Source organism: Oncorhynchus clarkii, chromosome 10, assembly GCF_045791955.1.
Source record: "Oncorhynchus clarkii lewisi isolate Uvic-CL-2024 chromosome 10, UVic_Ocla_1.0, whole genome shotgun sequence".
NCBI lineage: Eukaryota > Metazoa > Chordata > Actinopteri > Salmoniformes > Salmonidae > Oncorhynchus > Oncorhynchus clarkii.
The window spans coordinates 57055126-57076060 of record NC_092156.1 but is presented as its reverse complement, the minus strand read 5'-3'; the positions used below and the strand labels follow the sequence as shown (position 1 = coordinate 57076060).

General features: G+C 41.8%; 1 protein-coding gene and 1 non-coding gene across 3 annotated transcripts; one reads left to right on the top strand and one right to left on the bottom strand.

Annotated features, from left to right (window-relative positions):
• The first annotated feature begins 4603 nt into the window (after positions 1 to 4603).
• On the top strand, positions 4604 to 19734 carry LOC139418815 (ribosomal protein S6 kinase beta-2-like). 2 transcript variants are annotated; one of them, XM_071168537.1, is made up of 16 exons: positions 4604 to 4811; positions 5657 to 5711; positions 6009 to 6046; positions 11464 to 11578; positions 11733 to 11801; positions 11969 to 12116; positions 12277 to 12334; positions 12526 to 12626; positions 12768 to 12858; positions 14541 to 14631; positions 14787 to 14894; positions 15141 to 15203; positions 15479 to 15556; positions 16348 to 16455; positions 16991 to 17103; positions 18911 to 19734. In XM_071168537.1, the coding sequence occupies exons 2-16, from the start codon at positions 5658 to 5660 to the stop codon at positions 19092 to 19094; spliced, it is 1419 nt and encodes a 472-aa protein (XP_071024638.1). In that variant the 5' UTR covers positions 4604 to 4811; position 5657; the 3' UTR covers positions 19095 to 19734. The 2 variants fall into 2 exon arrangements, with proteins under 2 accessions (XP_071024638.1, XP_071024637.1); XM_071168536.1 differs by having other exon boundaries at positions 4605 to 4659.
• trnaa-ugc (transfer RNA alanine (anticodon UGC)) lies at positions 16539 to 16614 on the bottom strand. The gene has a single exon. It is a non-coding gene; the product is annotated as a tRNA-Ala (tRNA).
• Positions 19735 to 20935: the final 1201 nt, after the last annotated feature.

The following is a 20935-nucleotide window of genomic DNA, read 5'->3' as shown; positions in this document are numbered from 1 at the left end:
ACAACTTCCTATTGAGGAAATGTAAGATATTTCGATTTTCTGACACGAATAGAAGCATATACAAGCAATCAATGACATTCGTTTTTTAAAGCCCCTTGTCCATCAGCAGTTGTCACAAAGTGCTTATACAGATACCCAGCCTAAAACCCCAAAGAGCAAGCAATGCAGATGTAAATCAAATCCAATTGTATTTGTGACATGTGCCGACTACAACAGGTCAAAGACCTTACTTACAAGCCCTTAACTCCCATTCAGCATGATATTCCATACTGGCATTCAGCTCCGCTTTCAATAGACCCCCTTCTTTAGCATCTGCTCTAGACATTGAATATACTGGTCATATACTGGAGCCATGGCCATTTTCTTTACCACAGCAGTAACTTAAAGAATGTAGAGTAGTTAATCATATTATTTCAACCAAGAAAAACTGTCAAATTACCCATGTGGGACCCAACTTTTCATGACAACTTCTAATTCTCTTAATAATTATAACTCTTTACACTCAGGGGAATTGGCCTGTATGGCGAGGGCCAAATTGAAATGTTTCTCACTAAAAAAAAACATGAGACGCCTATGCATAACCATGGTAAAACTGAAAGGGAACACTTTGGAGATGAGGAAATGCTCATAACAAAGGTGAGGACACAACAGTCAACCTGACACAATACAGAATCCCCAACAAATGTATGTACCAAGGCCATTCCCTGGCTACCCATCCACATCGCTCTAGCCAAACTGATGTTTGTTCTCCACAATGAATGAATGTAGCGATTTAAAAACTAGGCAACCAAAGACCAGAGAGAGAGAGAGAGATGACTTGGAGGGAGTTCCAGTCCTCAGCTTTTTATGAAGCAGAGATGAGTGGCTGACAAGGAAAAATAAAGACAACATGCATCTCTCTCACACTGTAACGATTGTCGTCAGGAGAAGGAGAAGAGGACCAAGGTGCAGCGTGGTAAGTATTCATAATACTTGTAATAAATACGAATACTTGAACAAAGAACAACAACAAGACAGTTCTGCAAGGTGCAATACACACAAAACAGAAAACAACTACCCAAAAATCATAGTGGGAACACAGGCTACCTAAGTATGGTTCTCAATCAGAGACAATGATTGACAGCTGCCTCTGATTGAGAACCATACCAGGCCAAAAGCAGAAATACAAAACATAGAACAAAAACATAGAATGCCCACCCCAACTCACGCCCTGACCAAACTAAAATAGAGACATAAAAAAGGAACTAAGGTCAGGATGTGACACACACACATACAGTCTATAAATATGTAAATAAATTGCAAGATATCTAGGCCTAAAACTCTATAGAGTGCAGTAAAACATGTTTATCATTAATAGCTGACAGAATTCTATAATGAATACATATTACAAAAATAATACATAGAGTGACCAGTAGTTACAGTATTGTGATTGTTTAGTGTTTTAATTACTCAACAAGTAGTGCCCCAAGGTGGGATTGAACCATGTCTCAAAAGCAGCAGAAAAGGTCAACTAAGGTCACAAAAATGTCCTTTACGTCTATACACATCACGTCTGGCCCGGCACGGATAGCTGCAACAAAAAAAGATGCTAAACTAGGTGACATTAGCTAACAAGCAAGTAGAGGTAGCTAGCTAAATGCTTGCACGCTCAAGCTAGCTAGCTAGCTATCAATGTTGTTGGATAGTTGGGAAAAAAACATGCTAAACTAAGCGGCATTATGCAACAGCATATTTACACATGATTTCAATCTAAAACTGCTAATAACTCACCTGAGCACTGTTGAGACTTAGCTAGGCAGACAGATCAGAACAGGTGTCTGTCTGCTCGTCGATTTGTTTTGCTAGCTTTACAACAGCACACAGAACCAATTATTGTATGAGCATTGGACATGTACTAAATCGATTTGTTCCATAGACGGTAGAGTCAACAACTCACTGCAAAAATATTTTTTAGTGTACAGACTACCGCTACACATGTTTGCATTTCTGATTAAAAGAGATGGGACAGACAGTAGGTGAAATTTAGTATAAAAGTCTAGCTCCTTTTCTTATTATAATAAAGTCACATTGTAGGCCAAGCCCTCAGGCAATCTTTTATTTATTTTAATTTCAAAAGGCCCAAGTGCAAAAAGTACAAATACGAATAACAAAATATGCTGCAGGAAATATTACACCCTGAGACAAAATAAGTCCTTCCTTCCTGATAAACTTGACCCAAATTCCAAAGCCACAAGACCACAATATAATTTGTCTTAAGATAAATCATCAAAATACATGCTGTAGGACTATGGCATTCAGGTTTGTTATATATTATACTGTAATCAGACACTGAAACACACTGAGCAAGAAAAGCATTCAGAGCAGCTTATTTTCACCAGACCGTTTAGGTTGTCATGTTTCTTTTCTTGGTCTTGTGATGAGTGATGCAAACTGTCAGTATCATCCCCAACAGACCCAGTCCAACTACAGCTGCATGCAGATGAGCGAAGGAGAGCCCGGGGGTACAACTACACAATGCAGGCGAAGCTAAAAGGAGAAGTATATGAGAGAGGCAGGGGTTAACGTTACCTGCTGATATTATTTTACATTGCATGGCTCATTTTTGTTAGTGTTGAATGGAGTAGGAAACAGCATTTAAGTTGCAATATCATTTAGTTTCTAGATTTATGTTACCTTGTTCATAAGTGGTAGAAGATTCATTTATAGCTTCAAGGCCAGACACTGAAAAATAGTGACATAAATTACTTCTGAGATCAGATGATTAGGTGTACCACCAGTGATGATGAATAGGATGGTAAACTTCAAAGGTCACAGTTGGAGGGACTGAACATAAAGTGAGAATATTATTTTGTGACATATTTAACAATTAAAATGTTCTAAATTGAGTAGCTGGCCAGCGCAAGTGAGATTTGGTTCTGGGTGGCAAGATGAATGTGAGAGTAAATATGATATTAAATGGCATTTTGTGAAAAACACACATGTGTTTTTGACTAGCAAAAATCCCCACTTACCGTGAAGTCTGCTTCCTCCCCCAACCATCATACTTTCCCCAATCTTTCCCATGCAGTAATACAATCCAAGGTCTGCATCCTCAACGCTCTTGATTTTCAATGCCAATGACCTGTTGGCAATCTCTGTCTCGAAACGAAGATTGGGTCGGTGCCCATAGATTATATTTCCACCGTTTAGACTCACACACAGCAAAACGGCAGGAGTCTGCTCAGGATTGTGCTTCAACCAGGTTATCTTGTAATGATAAGAGATATTGCAGAGCAAAATGGCAGTATCTCCAAGCTGGACCTCTCGAAGCACAGACTCCTCCACAGACTGCCATGGCTTGACAATGAACACTGTTTGATAGATAGATTACAACACATTAGGCAATTTTCTATTTCAATCGAAGAAGAAAAAAATGTGTATAATCAAATCAGGCTATTCATTAAGAAGACCCTCTGAAATTCCAATAAATTGTACTCACAAATCATTAAGATAAACCAAAGAGATGCCATTCTCTGTGTGCTGTTACTAGCAGAATTACAGGTCACAAGTTCCAGTCTGACAATGGACAGTTATGTTCACTTGTAAAACCACTAGTTCCAGGAAAGTTCCACTTCCTTTCAGATGTAGACCACCTTAATTAAAAAAATGTAAAATAAGCTCAAATCAGGTTTGCCATTTGCAAACCTTCAGAGTCATACCTTGAAACATATGATTTTATAAAAAATTGCCTAAGTCTCCTAAGATAAAAAAAATAAAAAAGCTTTGTCGTAAATGATATATGCATAGTGCGATGGTTTGGTGTTGTATTCTCATAGGTGAAACGACAGTTGCTTCTGAGCTGGTGTGTTATGGACTGGTCTTGCAGGAAGCTGCGGTCACAGAGGTGTTTAGGTTGCAGGCCTAAGTGGCCTTTCTCTCTCTCACTTCTGTTTACCCTGGAAACGAAACCACCAAAAGAGCTACTGCCTTTGATTGAAACAGACAACGCCAGAGAAAATTACAACAACAAAAAAAGATTGCTTGTTACATCCAAATAGGCTGGGTAGCGCATCTGTTGGAGTGTTTTTTTTCTTAGGTTTTGTTACTTTTTTATCAGTTTGATAAAATAGTTGAATTGTCTCCAGATATAAATATCATTGTCATCCTTATAATAACAAAAACGTGCCATTCTATTCCCTATATAGTGCGCTCCTTTTGACCAGAGCCCTATGGGGTGCTCTACAATTGGATGTCAGGTCCGCATACACAATGTCCATAACCTCGATAGTGAAACTGGGATAAAGTCAGTTGGTGGAGAGACCACAATGTCCCTGACCCCTGAACAGCTTCTGTAGAGCTGGAATGCATTTGTTTTCCCCCCAATGGGAATTGCCTTTCTGACCCATGTCTGCACTTGTCAAAATGCCCATGTCCACTTTTCTATAAACTTTTTTTTCATGTACGTCTCTTGCTATATTGGTGATTTTACATTGTATATTGTTTGTTCTGTTTTGTTTATAATAAAATAAAATAAACAGTTCCATAAACTGATGTACTGCTATAAAAATAAAAAACTGCCAATCGCAAGACTTTTACTGATGACGTAGCTAAAAAGGTAAAAGTTCATTCACACATGCCAAGAGAAACAAACATCAGAACAGCAACAAGGACCAGAGCGAGGTGACAGACAGCTTTTAAAGATAATCGTATTCTTCTTTATGACTACAGTTTAGATCAAACGAGACTGTTGCGAGCGACACAGCAAGGAAAGTGGAATCAGCCAACCTGGCTTCTTTATAAGCTCGCTGACTGCGTGGTCACGACGAATGAAGGTATGAGCCGAGGTGAAATGCTAGGCTAGGTTAGCTAACGAACGTTGACTGCATACGACGACTCACAGGTGATAAGTTAACGCAACTAGCTAGCGGTAGCTGTCAAACCAATGTGATCATTAAATAAGTATGTATGTTTTATACAGTCAATTTAGTCATTTAACTAGCTCAAGTGACGCAACAAACTTGGTTCTCTAATGTCTTACTACATTCCAACACAGTCTGAACTTTCACATGAGCTGGATAGCTCTCTGACTGGTTCTCTTGAATCTAGCCGATTAAACTAAATTCTGCGATTTTAAGATGGAGGCGACTAGTGTGGCTGTGGGCGGACTGGAGCTCCGACATCACATACATTTAGTTTTTATCAATAACTATTGATTTCAGCACCCAACCATGCGGGCTATTCTTTTGAGTCCTGAAATCAGGAGTTAGTTTTATAACGTCGTTGAGCTCCTGTCCCCCAGACTAGTCACCGCTCAACTCCATCGTAAATCGTTGAGTTTAGTCGGCTATCTCCAACTATGTATGTTGACCGCTCAACAGCTATAGCTAGCTAGCATTAGCATTGCCTTCCCTGCCCGCGGGCCCAGTAAGAAATATTCTCTAATGCATTAACTTCACCCATAGCATCTAGGCAGGCTAACCGGTCTTATCTAGGTTAACGTTAGATAACGCCAGCTTCTTGTCCAGCTTTGACAGTGTAGCTGCTTAGTATTTGCACATGTCAGGCTTAGCTAGCTGAATAGTAACAACAACTGCGTGTTTCACATTGCGAACTCTGTCGTTGTTTTTGTAATGACATTTCACACCTAGCTAAGCTATAACTCTAATTTATTTCGCAGGATGGCTGGTGTTTTCGATATTGACCTGGAGTCAGAAGACCTTAGCGACGCAGAGGTGGGGATTTGTCACTTGTTTTGTTGGGAATTTGAAGACACTTTTTGTTGTTATGGAAGTAAATTAGGGTACCTAACTAACTTGCTATCAGAGTGTCAGATCGGGGATGTGTTCAGTGTAGTGAAAACGCCCAGAATAAACAGCATATAAACTACAAAGTTGTTCCCCAAAACAAAGATTTATGCATGTTCTGTGATATGAAATAATGCTATCTTCAGTCTATTGGCAGTGACCCTTCACTTCTCTACAGTGAATTAACTTTGACCCCCTCTCTTCTGGCCCTCTTGTGCTCTGTAGGATGATGTTTGTGACTTCACCGTAGCAGAGACAGACCTGTAAGTGGAACTCTGAATTTAGTCACTTGTTCACCATTCTTGCTTGAGACTATATTGACAAGATGGCGCCAGAGAACAAGGCTGACGTTTTATGTTTTCCTAACCAATTGTGGTTTTTGGTTAGTTTCTTTGCGTTGTTTGTAACTTATTTTTTAACTTATTTTGTATGTAATGTTGCTGCTAACGTCTCTTATGACGGAAAATAACTTCTGGGCACCAGAACTGTGATTACTCACCACGAAGTGGCAGAATCCTTTTTTTCCTTTAATGAGCCTGACGTGAATGATATACTGCTTCCCCGGGAACAGGCCCAGATCCCTGTTATTTGCGTGAAGAAAAGGTGGACAAAAAGGGTCCAGAGGTTGGGCTACCTTCTGAGAATTCGTAGGCGATCGAGTAAACCCCTACTGCCTTCCATTCTGCTAGCAAATGTGCAATATTTGGAAAATAAAATTGATGACCTACGCGGAAGAATAAACTACCAATGGGACATTCAAAACTGTAATATCTTATGCTTCACGGAGTCGTGGCTGAGCAACGACATTGTCAACATACAGCTGGCTGGTTATACGCTGTATCGGCAGGACAGAACAGCAGCGGCGGACTATGTATTTTTGTAAATAGTAGCTGATGCATGATATCTAAGGAAGTCTTAAGGTTTTTCTCACCTGAGGTGGAGTATCTCATGATAACCTGTAGACCACACTATCTACCTAGAGAGTTTATCTGTATTTTTCATGGCTGTCTACATACCACCACTGATGCTGTCACTGACCGCACTGAATGAGCTTATTCCGCCATAAGCAAACAGGAAAACGCTCACCCAGAGGCGGCGCTCCTAGTAGCCGAAAACTTAAATCCGTCTAAACAAATTTCTATCCGCATGTTAAATGTGCAACCAGAGGGGGGGGGACTCTGGACCACCTTTACTCCACACACAGAGACGTGTACAAAGTTCTCCCTCATTTTGGCAAATCTGACCATAATTCTATCCTCCTGATTCCTGCTTACAAACGGTTAGATTCTAGGTTAAACTTGGGACAGTGTTATACTCAGAAGTATAGTATCTAAGTAGTGATAGAGACTGTTTTTTACATCAAAAGTTAATGTTTATCTGTAGGAGCCAGATGGCTTTGGCATGTGTTGGGTGGATGGGAGGCAGTCACCGGATTGCTAGATGGGATACGGGTGGAGATCTTTGGATTGGGCATCAAGGGGGTTGAGGTCAGGGCAGATCCCCTTAAGGTAATAAACCATTGTTTCTCCCTTATCTCTTCATCTTCCTGTCGAACCATAAAAGATGGAGCGAATTTAAGATTTGGATTTGGAGAGGAGTGCCTAAATTGGAGTATATATTAGAGGTCGACCGATTTATGATTTTTCATCTCCGAGACCGATTATTGGAGGACCAAAGAGGCCGATACCGATTAATCAGCTTTTTTTTTATTTTATTTTTTTACAAATTAATTTGCAATAATGACAATTACAACAATACTGAATGAACACTTATTTTAACTTAATATAATACATCAATAAAAATCAATTTAGCCTCAAATAATGAAATATTCAATTTGGTTTAAATAATGCAAAAAACAAAGTGTTGGAGAAGTAAAAGTGCAATATGTGCCATGTAAAAAAGCTAACCTTTGAGTTCCTTGCTCAGAACATGAGAACATATGAAAGTTGGTGGTTCCTTTTAACATGAGACTTCAATATTCCAAGGTAAGAGGTTTTAGGTTGTAGTTAACATAGTATTTATAGGACTATTTCTCTCTATACCATTTGTATTTCATATATCTTTGACTATTGGATGTTCTTATAGGCACTTTAGTATTGCCAGTGTAACAGTATAGCTTCCGTCCCTCTCCTCGCCCCTACCTGGGCTCGAACCAGCAACACAACGACAACAGCCACACTCGAAGCAGCGTTACCCATCGCTCCACAAAAGCCACAGCCCTTGCAGAGCAAGGGGAATAACTACTCCAAGTCTCTGACGTTTGAAACGCTATTAGCGCACACCCAGCTAACTAGCTAGCCATTTCACATCGGTTACACCAGCCATGAGGCTGATAGGCTTGAAGTCATAAACAGCGCTGTGCTTGCGAAGAGCTGCTGGCAAAACGCACAAAAGTGCTGTTTGAATGAATGCTTACGAGCCTGCTGCTGCCTACCATCGCTCAGTCAGACTGCTCTATCAAGTCATAGACTTAATTATAACATAATAGCACACAGAAATAAAAGCCTTTGGTCATTAATATGGTCGAATCCGGAAACTATAATTTCGAAAACAAAACGTTTATTTCAGTGAAATACGGAACCGTTCGGTATTTTATCTGACGGGTGGCATCATTAGTCTAAATATTATTGTTATATTGCACAACCTTCAACGTTATGTCATAATTATGTGTAATTCTGGCAAATGAGTTGGCAATGAGCCAGGCTGCCCAAACTGTTGCATATACCCTGACTCTGCGTGCAATGAATGCAAGAGAAATGACACATTTTCACCTGGTTAATATTGCCTGCTAACCTGGATTACTTTTAGCTAAACATGCAGGTTTAAAAATATATACTTCTGTGTATTGATTTTAAGAAAGGCATTGGTGTTTATGGTTAGGTACAGTCGTCCAACGATTGTGCTTTTTTCGCAAATGCGCTTCTGTTAAATCATCCCCCAGCGTTGCATCGATTATATGCAACGCAAGACACGGTAGATAAACTAGTAATATCATCAACCACGTGACTATGATTGATTGATTGTTTTTTATAAGATAAGTTTAATGCTAGCTAGCAACTTACCTTGGCTTCTACTGGATTTGCGTAACAGGCAGGCTCCCCGTGGAGTGCAATGAGAGGCAGGTGGTTAGAGCATTGGACTAGTTAACTGTAATGTTGCAAGATTGGATCCCCCGAGCTGACAATGTGAAAATCTGTCCTGTCCCTGAACAAGGCAGTTAACCCACCGTTCCTAGGATGTCATTGACAATAAGAATGTGTTCTTAACTTACTTGCCTAGTTAAATAAAGGTATTAAAAAATACTTAGAAATCGGCAAAATCGGCGCCCGATTGTTATGAAAACTTGAAATCGGACCTAATTAATATACATTATATATACACCTCTAGTGTGGTGATGGAAACATGTATTTGTCTGAATGCAGCTGTATTGACCCTCTGGGCAGAATAAACTTGGTTAAGCTTAATGTCTGAGTGTTTTTACTGAGAAATAGATCCAAACAAAAATTAAAGCAGAAAGCACCAATGACTCGATCAATAAAAAAGTGGTCAGATGAAGCAGATGCTAAGCTACAGGACTGTTTTGCTAGCACAGACTGGATTATGTTCTGGCATTCCTCCGATGACATTGAGGAGTACACTACATCAGTCATTGGCTTCATCAATAAGTGCATCGATGACGTCGTACCCACAGTGACCGAAAGTACATACCCCAACCAGAAGCTATGGATTACAGGCAACATTCGCATCGCGCTAAAGGCTAGAGCTGCTACTTTCAAGGAGCGGGACTCTAACCCGGGAAGCTTATAAGAAATCCCGCTATGCCCTCCGACGAACCATCAAACAGGCAAAGCGTCAATACAGGACTAAGATTGAATCGTACTACACCGGCTCAGATGCTCGTCGGATGTGGCAAGGCTTACAAACCATTACATACTACAAAGGGAAGCAAAGCCGAGAGCTGCCCAGTGGCACGAGCGTACCAGGCGAGCTAAACTACTTCTATGCTCGCTTCGAGGCAAATAACACTGAAAATTGCATGAGAGCACCAGCTGTTCCGGAAGACTGTGTGATCACGCTGTCCGCAGCCAATGTAAGTCCTTTAAACAGGTCAACATTCACAAGGCCGCAGGGCCAGACGGATTACCAGTACGTGAACAGCGAGCATGCGCTCACCAACTGGCACGTGTCATCACTGACAGTCTGTAATATCAACATGTTTTAAGCAGACCACCATATTCCCTGTGCCCAAGAACACTAAGGTAACCTGCCTAAATGACTACCGACCCGTAGCACTCACGTCTGTAGCCATGAAGTGCTTTGAAAGGCTGGTAATGGCTTACATCAACACCATTATCCCAGAAACCCTAGGCCCACTCCAATTTCCATACCGCCCTAACAGATCCACAGATGATGCAATCGCTATTGCACTCCACACTACCCTTTCCCACCTGGACAAAAGGAACACTTATGTGAGAATGCTATTCATTGACTACAGCTCAGCGTTCAACACCATAGTGCCCTCAAAGCTCATCAATAAGCTAAGGACCCTGGGACTAAACGCCTCCCTCTGCAACTGGATCCTGGACTTCCTGAGGGGCCGCCCCCAGGTGGTAAGGGTAAGTAACAAAACATCCGCCACACTGATCCTCAACACAGGGGCCCCTCCTGTACTCCCTGTTCACTCATGACTGCAGGGCCAGGCACGACTCCAACACCATCATTGAGTTTGCCGATGACACAACAGTGGTTGGCCTGATCACTGACAACGACAGGACAGCCTATAGGGAGATCAGAGACCTGGCCATGTGGTGCCAGGACAACAGCCTCTCCCTCAACGTGATCAAGACAAAGGAGATGATTGTAGACTACAGGAAAAAGAGGACTGAGCACGTCCCCATTCTCATCGAGGTTACAGTAGAGCAGGTTGAGAGCTTCAAGTTCCTTGGTGTCCACATCGCCAACAAACTAACATAGTCCAAGCACACCAAGACAGTTGTGAAGAGGGCACGACAAAACCTATTCTCCTCGGGAGACTTAAAAGAAGCTTCTTGCCATCCAGGTCCTCTATACCAGACCGTGTCAGAGGAAGGCCCTAAAAATTGTCAAAGACTCCAGCCACCTGAGTCATAGACTGTTCTCTCTGCTACCGCATGGCAAGTGGTACCGGAGTGCCAAGTCTAGGTCCAAGAGGGTCAAAACAGATTTGACCCCCAAGCCATAAGAATTCCTGAATATCTAATCAAATGGCTACCCAGACTATTTGCATTGCCCCCCCCCACCCCCCTCTTACACTGCTGTTACTCTTTGTTATCATCTATGCATAGTCACTATAATAATTATGCCAACGTGCATATTACCTCAAATAACCGGTGCCACCGCACATTGACTCTGTACCAGTACCCCCTGTGTGTTGTCTCGCTATTTTTATTTTACTGCTGTTCTTTAATTACTTGTTACTTTTATTTCTTATTCTTACACTCTTTTTTTTTTTTTTTTTTTTTTTTTAAACTGCATTGTTGGTTAGGGGCTCGTAAGTAAGCATTTTACTGTAAGGTGTACGTACACCTGTTGTATTTGGCGCATGTGACTAATACAATTTGGTTTGATCTTTCACTGAATCCTTTAAACTCACCCTCACTCATTCCCCTCTTCCTAACTCTCTTATCCCCCTCTCACGTAGTGTTCAGACAGAAGAGATAGAGCTGACCAGTGCCGTTGTCAACAGAGACAGTGAGAGGATTGGACCAGACAGCTTTGAGCTGCTAAGTGTGCTGGGCAAGGGGGGCTATGGCAAGGTGTGTGTGTGTGTGTGTGTCCGTCAATCAGTGCGTGTTTGCGTTTCTAAGAGTTTCAGCTTCACAATGTACTTGGATATACACCATGCTCTTGATCAGAAACTCATCCCGTTTGTCATTAACCTATTTTAACAATTGTATTTTTTACTTGCAGGTTTTCCAGGTACGGAAAGTGCAGGGTGCGCAGACTGGGAAGATATTCGCAATGAAGGTTTTAAAGAAGGTACATAAGATTCCTCTCAATCATTTTTCTCAACCAAAAGAATGCTCTAAACATTGCTACGGTACCAGGGCAAAATGTAATACCTCTAAATACACAACTGACTTTCTCCTATCTCCACCCCCCCCTGTCTCTCCTCCCACCCATCCCTCGCTTTCTCTCCCTGCCAGGCGAAGATCGTGTGTAACGCCAAGGACACGGCCCACACGCGTGCAGAGCGGGAGATTCTGGAGACGGTGCGGCACCCCTTCATCGTGGACCTGCTGTATGCCTTCCAGACCGGGGGTAAACTCTACCTCATCCTGGAGTGTCTCAGTGGTGAGCGATTCGGGAAGGGAGGGAGAGGGATCTGCTGTATGCTTTTGACCTCGTTCTGGAGGGAGGGGATCTGGGTAGGACAACCGTGTCGATCTCTGAATCCTGGCACGTCAACTTCTATCGACACTTCAATCTCCTTAATCGTGTTTTTGTTTATCAGGTGGAGAACTCTTCATGCAACTGGAGAAGGAAGGAATCTTCATGGAGGACACAGCCTGGTAAAAGCCAGATGCTTAGCTTCAGGTTATCATCGAGAAAGTGTGACGCTGAGGCCATAAACAGCAGTGAATTTCCATGTGAACATTTTGTAGGAGAGAGGAGGAGAAGATGAGATAATAGTTTGACAGTATGTGTTGCGCATGCGTACAGAGGAGTGTTAATAAATGTTTTTCCCTTCTTTGACAAACAGTTTTTATCTGGGTGAGATCGTGCTTGCTTTGGGACACCTCCACTCAAATGGAATCATCTACCGAGACCTCAAACCAGAGAATATCATGCTGAACCACCAAGGTGTGTCTGTCTGTTAAGTAGAAATCAATATCAGTGAGATTAAAATAGCATCTTTAAAAAATAAAAAAAAATGATCTGCTATGGATTGGATTATTGTTAATGGTTTAGAATTGACAGAGATATTGTGTTTCTGTCTCCCAGGACACATCAAGCTGACCGACTTTGGCCTGTGTAAGGAGTCCATTCACGACGGCGCGGTCACGCACACCTTCTGTGGGACCATAGAGTACATGTGAGTCTAGCACCACGCTGATGAGGATGCCGTCTCTGAGTAAGCTATCGCCAAAGATTTTTATAGCTACACCAAGATAGATGTCATTTCCAATGTGAACAGATGAGTCATAGTGGGTAGAACAAGCAAGGAGATGGGCAAAGCCAAGCACGGGCTAGCGATATCCTATTGGCCCGTTCTAGCATGCATCTGCATATTTCCGTTAGGGAACACCTACTCTGTGACATGTGCGTGTGCAATGACTCAATTCAACTTTGTACTCCTAAACAACGCAATTTGTTAAACTTTGGCAAAGGCTAAGGTCTACAAAACTTAGTCCACTCAGTTCATAACATATTCTAGTTTTGTGAACAGAACTGTGTTGAGATCCAATGTTTCATCGATGAGAAAATGTGCATAATGTTGGCCAAAATCCTTCTCGTTCCATCTTCTCCCACTGCCCGCCAGTGGGCTTCCTCTCACTACCATATTTGCTAGTGAGTGGAAACGCCACGCGTATGCTTTCTATTTATGCGTCCAGTGAAATATCTGTCTCATTGTTCTATCTGTGCTATCGCTCTCTGAGGCTGCACTACGGGTCGCTGTAGTAGTCATAGTTCAGATAGGTCTTAGTTCACCTAACTAGTTCTAGTACAATTCTTCCCCTCCTTCCTGAAGTCAAGCGTGGATTTAAAAACGTTACATTTGTCCATGGGCTGCATGGCCTAGTGTGCCATTTCCACCATATTCCTTACACTGTTTTTATCCACTGTTTTTATGCGAGTAAAGTAATAGCGTATATTTAAACATTTAAACAGTTATGATGGTACCATTTTATAAATGGGGAAAGGGGGGTAGCTAGTCAGTAATGCTGACAGATAATTTGTTGAATCGACATCTTTTTGTGTCTGCAAAATGAATTATACGAGAAATGGAGGTGGAAACTCCTTTATGCGCACATATTGATATAATAACCATCATATTGAGGTAAACTTGAGTCACAGGATGATATGGTGTGTGGTCATCCCACTTCGACTGGGGAAAACCAATTTATTAGGCTACAGATGAAATGACTTATGATAAACTTCACAGAGGGGTGAAAGGTCACATTGATCTTGATGCTCTTTTCCAATAAATATGGAGTCTGATTCTGGTGACATGATGATCGATGCTTGACTAATAAAAATATTCTTATCCATAATATAATCTCATCATGTAGACTAGCCTACCTGTGCTGTAGGCCTATCTGAGTCCGGCGTAGGCACATTTGCTATTTAACGCAACAGTTTTTGTGACTAAATTGTCAGTAGAGTGGAAAATGCTATGGAAACACTGAATTTTAGATTTTGGTTTCGTACATGAAAACTTATGCGAAAAATAACTTTTTGCGTGCACTACGTCATCACACACTGATTTTAATTTTGTATACATTTTTTTATCCGCACCAAGTTCGTTTGGTGGGGAAAATGTGCAGATTTTATTTATTCGGATTTTAGGATATTCGCATAAAATCTGTCGCATATTGGATTCTCTTTCAATCCAGGAAGGGGAGTGAACAGTTCACACTTATAGGAGAAGGTTGAGAATCGAATCACAGCCAATTCTTATGACTCTTCTATTTAAGTCTCTTCCCTGCGCTCTTTAGCCCCTCACTCTTTTGCTCTTTCTTACATTTTCTCGACCTCCACCTCTCTTCCTCTCAGGGCTCCAGAGATTCTGACGCGTACAGGGCACAACCGGGCGGTGGACTGGTGGAGTCTTGGTGCCCTGATGTATGACATGATGACGGGCTCGGTGAGAGACAGACAAAAAGAGGGGGAGGGAGAGCACCTGCATGAATGATGGGGGAAAAAAATTGGGAACACTTTTGATGCTTCTTTCTAAACCAATCAGATACCATTTGAAAGACGTTTGACTCAAACCTCTGATCTTCCTGCCTGTCCCCGTAGCCTCCGTTCACTGCTGAGAACAGGAAGAAGACCATTGATAAGATCTTGAAGTGTAAACTCAACCTACCGCCCTACCTCACACTGGACGCCCGAGACATGATCAAAAAGGTAGAGACGCCCACACCTCCCCATTTCGTTAGGATGATGAATGTTCTTCAACCTAAGTCTTGAGGTCACTTCCTCTCTCTCGCCCACTGCCTTACTCTCTCTTGTTCTCGCTCCTCTCTCGCCTCATCTGTTTTTCTTCATCTCGCTGTTCAATTTAATTCAAAGGGCTTCGTTGGCAGGGGAACATATGTTTACGTTGCCAAAGCAAGTGAAATGTATAATCATCTCTTTTGTCCCTGTGTGTAGCTGCTGAAGAAGAGTCCTCTTCAGAGGCTAGGCTCCAGTGCGGCAGACTGTAAAGACATACAGGTGATAGACGCACGTCTCCCGATTTTTTTTGTTTTTGTTTTGTTTTCTATTGACATCATCAACCTTTGTAATAGGCTTGGGGTCAATTCAGGAAGTGAACAGAAATGTCTACCTCCTTGAATTGACTGAAATGAAATGTACCCTAACCCTGCTTTATGATCAGTTCTTATACTGATAGCAAATTGAACAAAATCCAATAGTTCATGAGCCTGTATCTGCGTTGTACAGGGATAGATTCTAAGTGCTGCGGGGTTTTTTTTCTGCTGGTTTTACAGAGGCATCCCTTCTTCAGACACATCAACTGGGACGACCTGCTGAGTAAGAGGTGTGAGCCGCCCTACAAGCCATGCCTGGTACGACCACTTTACTACTGTCACTCTCTCAACAGTCCCTTTGTATTCGATAGCTAAAATGTCAAATCTGTGCTGGGTCTTTTTTTTACATTTTTAATAATTGAGGAGGCACCTGTAAAGTTTGAAACTGTGGCATACCACTCCGAGTACAGTTTCTCCATCCCTCTGAGTACGGTTACATGCGCACAATAATATGATTATTGGGGATAGTCAGGTGAATATAATAGTTGGTTTAAAACGTTTACATGCGATTTTCCATAATAATCCGGCTTACATGGAAATCAGAAATGGGACTGATGGGACTTTTTGATGAATGCAGAAAATCGTCAATCAAAATAAACGTTCTACCACAGCGACCATGTTATTTTTGGGAAGCCTTTTCAATTCTAAGTTCGGGACATATAAAGTTTATGTGAAAACAATTTCTAAGATTGCATACGTTTTGTTTTTCCGAACTCCCTTCACTCGCACATTAGAGGCTTGCGCTGCTGGAACGCCAATTGAGCTGTTTTACACGTCCTAATAATTCAAACGATTTGCCCAGAAAACCAGGTGTTTTAAACGCCGTATGCTTACTTTTATTTTGACCTTACGCAGATTAAGATAAGCAGAGTAAAGGGTTCACATGACTATTGCCGTGCTCGGGCCTACTGCCATAATCAGTTGAAGATCTAATTATTAGTGTGCATGTAAACGTACTCACCCCCGCATTTTATGTATCTTCTCCCACCATTTCTCTCTCTATTCAACCACTTCCCCTTTTCTCCCTCCTCTCGCTTCACCCCCTGTAGCAGTCGGATGAGGACGTGAGTCAGTTTGACACGAGGTTCACCAAGCAGACTCCGGTGGACAGTCCTGACGACTCCACAATCAGCCACCAGCACGAACACGCCTTCGCTGTGAGACTGTTACATTTTAGTCCTTTAACAGATGCTCTTATCCAGAGTAACTTACAGTAGTGAACAACATACATTTTCAGTATTGGTCCCAGATGGGATTTGAACCCAGAACCCTGGCATTGCAAGCGCCACGCTCTACCAACTGAGCCACACGGGACCACGATTACCTCCTTTGTCCACCTTTTTCACCGCTCCTTCGCTCTCCTTTTGCTCCCTTCATCTTTTCCTTCAGTAATTTTCCTCCTTTCACCTCTCTCTGTCATGGGTTCACGCTTTCTTCTCAACCTCACACATGGGTCATGTTCATTTGGCACGAAACAGAACAAAATTGACAAATGGGGACTCGTCCAATAAAAGTTTTAGTTTTAAAACGGTTTCAGTTGCGAGTATTATTGAACGCGACCCTGTTCTCACCTTTAACAAAACACCCCTTATTCTGGTCTTTCCCAATCCAACATAGAGCAGTGAAAGTGTTGCTGGAATGACTAGTCACCCTATATAATTAATTAATTAATTAATGGATGTTGTCTGTCAGGGTTTTACCTATGTGGCTCCCTCTGTGTTGGAGAGTCTGAAGGAGGGCTTCTCCTTTGAGCCGCGGACACGTCCCGTGCGCAGACACAACAGCAGTCCACGCACCCCCATCAGGTGACACACACACACACACACGTATGCACGGACATATACTCACCTTCGGATTTGTTTTGACTGAAGCTAAATATGTTAATTTGGCTCTACTCCAGCATTTTGGATTTGAGATCAAACGTTTCATATGAGGCGGCAGTACAGAAATGCACCTTTTTTTTTTGAGGGTATTTTCACATATCTGTTTTACCATTTAGTCTCCCCATTTGAATGTGTCATATGTATTTGGACACATTCACTTAGTGTGTTAAAGTAGTCAACATTTTAGTGTTTGGTCCCATATCTCTAGCACAAAGATCATACAGTGCCTTCAGAAGGTACCCCTCGACTTATTCCACATTTTGTTATTGCAGCCTGAAATAAATTATTCTTTAAATTCTTCAAGCACTGTCAAGTTGGTTGTTGATCATTGCTAGACAGCCATTTTCAAGTCTTGCACTTGGGAACATTCATTGTCATCTTGGTAAGCAACTCCAGTGTAATATTTGTCCTTGTGTTTTAGGTAATTGTCCTGTTGAAAAAGTGAATTTGTCTCCCAGTCTGAAAATCAAACTGAACCTGGTTTTCATCTAGGATTTTTTTTTTTTTTTATCCCCCTGAACTCCCTAGTCCTTGCCGATGACAAGCATACCCATAACATGAGGCAGCCACCACCATGCTTGACAATATGGAGAGTGGTACTCAGTCATGTGTTGTGTTGGATTAGCCCCAAACATAACGCTTTGCATTCAGGACATAAAGTTAATTTCTTTGCAACATTTCTTGAAGTTTTACTTGAGTGCCTTTTTTCATTTTCAATTAATTTTAAAAAATGTCAAAAAATTATTCCACTTTGACATTATGGGGTATTGTCTGTAGGCCAGTGACACAATCTCAATATAATACATTTTCAATTCGGGCTGTAGGGGTGTGTGAATACTTTCTGAAGGCACTGTATCCCCATAACATGATAACCTCCCCTGTTTATTGGTAATGGTGAGAGGTTAACACTTTTTTTTGGGGGGGGGGGGCTATTTAAGCCTAACTTTCTCAGTCATAATATGTGATTATCCATAATCTTGATGGTGTACATATTAATATAGATGTTTTCAGAAACATATTCTTGTTTACAATAAAAGTGCCTCAAATGACAGTTATTTACCATTTATTTCTGTAAGGCACAAAATAATCTGAAAAGAAACCAAACTACAATTGCATCCAACAGGTTTTTAGAGTAACACACATAATGTAATCATGTGTGCTAGCATTATGGGACCAAATACTACACTTTTGACTACTTTAATACACTAAGTGAATTTGTCCAAATACATATGAGACCTTCAAAAGAGGGAGACGAGATCCACAAAGTGCTTTAATTTCTTAACGGTAAAACATATGTATGAAAATACTTTAAAATAAAAGGTGGCATTCTGTACTGTCGCCTCTTATGAAACATTTGATCTCAAATCTAAAAATGCTGGAATATATAGATAGTCGGACCTCCTCTCCCAGACCTCGTTCTATATTATATATATATATATAGATAGTCGGACCTTCTCTCCCAGACCTCGTTCCATATTTTATATATATATACCATGCATGTTCATGCATACACACTACCCTAAGTATTTATTTGGACAGTGAAGCTAAATCTTTTCATTTGGCTTTATACTCCAGCATTTTTAGATTTGAGATCAAATGTTTCATATGAGATGACAGTACAGAATGCCACCTTTTTATTTTAAAGTATTTACATACATACATACATACATCTCTCTCAACCCCACCCACAGATTGATATGTATTTCCCTTATCTAATGTCTCTCCTCAGTCCTCTCAAGTTCTCTCTCCCCGGGTCGTTCACCAAGTCCTCAGGGGGAGGAGAGAGCGAGTCGGACCTTCTCTCCCAGACCTCGTTCCATCTCCCGCCAACCGCCCCGCCCACCGACAACGGCGCCACGCAGCCAATCCGCACGCCGGGCCGGAACAAGAAGCAGAAGGGTAACCGGAGATGAACTGGAGTAGGCGGAGTCAGGAGGAGTCCGAGCTTTTGGCCGCGTTCCAGGCCGACTACTTTGCAGTCGTGCCGCGCGCATCCACCAATGGCTGATTGCCACGTCATCGACAGTTGAGCGCTGGTTGCTATATCATAAGATGTGGTTAGCGGATATGTTTAACACCTATCCAGGCGTTGTGACATCTGGCAGACGACTGCTAGTCTGTCTGGAACGCGGCCGTCCTCAGGAGGCCCTGTGTTTCTCACAGCTGGGTCCCAAACCCCATACTGTGCACTCGCTCCCTTCCCCTTATACCCTCGTTGACTCATTCCTTTGAGGTCTGAATGGGGGTGAGCTTAGTGGTCATGTTGAAGAGCTACAGGGTGTGTAGGTCTTTGTTCCAGCCAAGCACTAACACACCTGATTCAAGTCTTGATGATTAGTCTAGTAGAATCAGATGTGGTAGTGCTGGGCTGGTGCCCACCTCCACCTGCTTTTACATGTCCAGTTGTCATAGACCCACTAAGGGAAGTCAACAAGAGTTTAGGGAACGGGTTGAGTTATCAGTTTGGGATCCAGCCACTTCACTTGAATGTTTCTCAACTTGCCACATAAGCAAAGAGAACACCAACTACTGCCAAAGCATTTGACATTGCTGTTTATCAAAATGTTAAAGGTCGACTTTGGGCAGAAATAACAGCTTTAAAACTGTATAACTGATCAATGCACTGTCTTACCAGGTTATTTAATGCTTTAAAAAAAAATAAATAAGACATTTCACTACAGAAGTGGCATTTCTTCCTGAGCTGTACAGTTTCTGGCCAAAAACAAATCATGTGAAATGACGTCCACTGTACTGGAGGAGTTCCTGGCTAGCTACATTGGCTAGCGTAGCTAACGAACTAGCAACGTTGGTCGCGGCGCGGCACGCATGACCAGAAAAACACATCAATGAACCACCAAAGGCACAGCTCATTTTCTGTTTGGAAATTGAGAAATAGGCAGAGTTGGACCGTATTTCGTTCCCAAAGTCGACCTCTAAATGGGTCGTTTTAGGCTAGTGATCATGGTCATAATGCAAGAATGAAAGTATTGAATGACGCACATTTCCAAAAACACTGTGTAAAATAGACACTCGGCTTAAAGATGGTCTTTTAAAATATATAGTGTTTTTTGGTTTATGGGAACGACTGCATTTATACATGAGCTCGTATTACAGCTGTGAAGCAATCCGGCTCATATGTATGAGTCCCATGTGTCTGAAGCGATGTTGAATTAGCCTTTTATTTTGAACATCCACTCCTACCATTTACTTTACTCATGTCACGCAGAACCATAGTTCGAGCAAACCGTTGTATATGTGGGCAGACCTGGGTTCAAATAGTATTTGTTTTCTATCCGCTTGATTGAGCTCGTCTGGCGAAATGGGACCAATGGAATAGTCCCAAAAGTCGTAACTCTGCCTATCTGGCGCTCCAGTCAAATGATCAAAGAAAATGGATACTATTTGATTTTGAACCCAGGTCTGGTGCCAACGTGGCACCCGTTCACATTCTTGGTGAACTCTGTTTATCCATGGCTCTTTCATCAACCATCCTGTCTTACTGTTGTGAGGACTAGTTTTGGAAGACACAATACCTCTGTGTCATATATTTGGGTCTGGGGATGGAAATAATATTGACAAATGTATATTTCATTTCAATATAGTATTATTTAATGGACTGATGACATGTTCTGGCTCAAAGTGGAATGTTTGATTTTATTTTCTCTGGCTAATGTGGTTGTGAGGAAGATAGGGTTGCAGAATCCTGAAGAATAAAGACATATTGAATGTCTGGACTCTGTGGTATTAATTTTGG

Coding starts and splice junctions, on each gene's coding strand:
- LOC139418815 (XM_071168536.1), top strand. CDS start 4,613: ATGCCAAGAGAAACAAACATCAGAACAGCAACAAGGACCAGAGCGAG. Junction 14,632..14,786: donor ATGACATGATGACGGGCTCG/GTGAGAGACAGA, acceptor CTGTCCCCGTAG/CCTCCGTTCACTGCTGAGAA. Junction 14,895..15,140: donor CCCGAGACATGATCAAAAAG/GTAGAGACGCCC, acceptor CCCTGTGTGTAG/CTGCTGAAGAAGAGTCCTCT.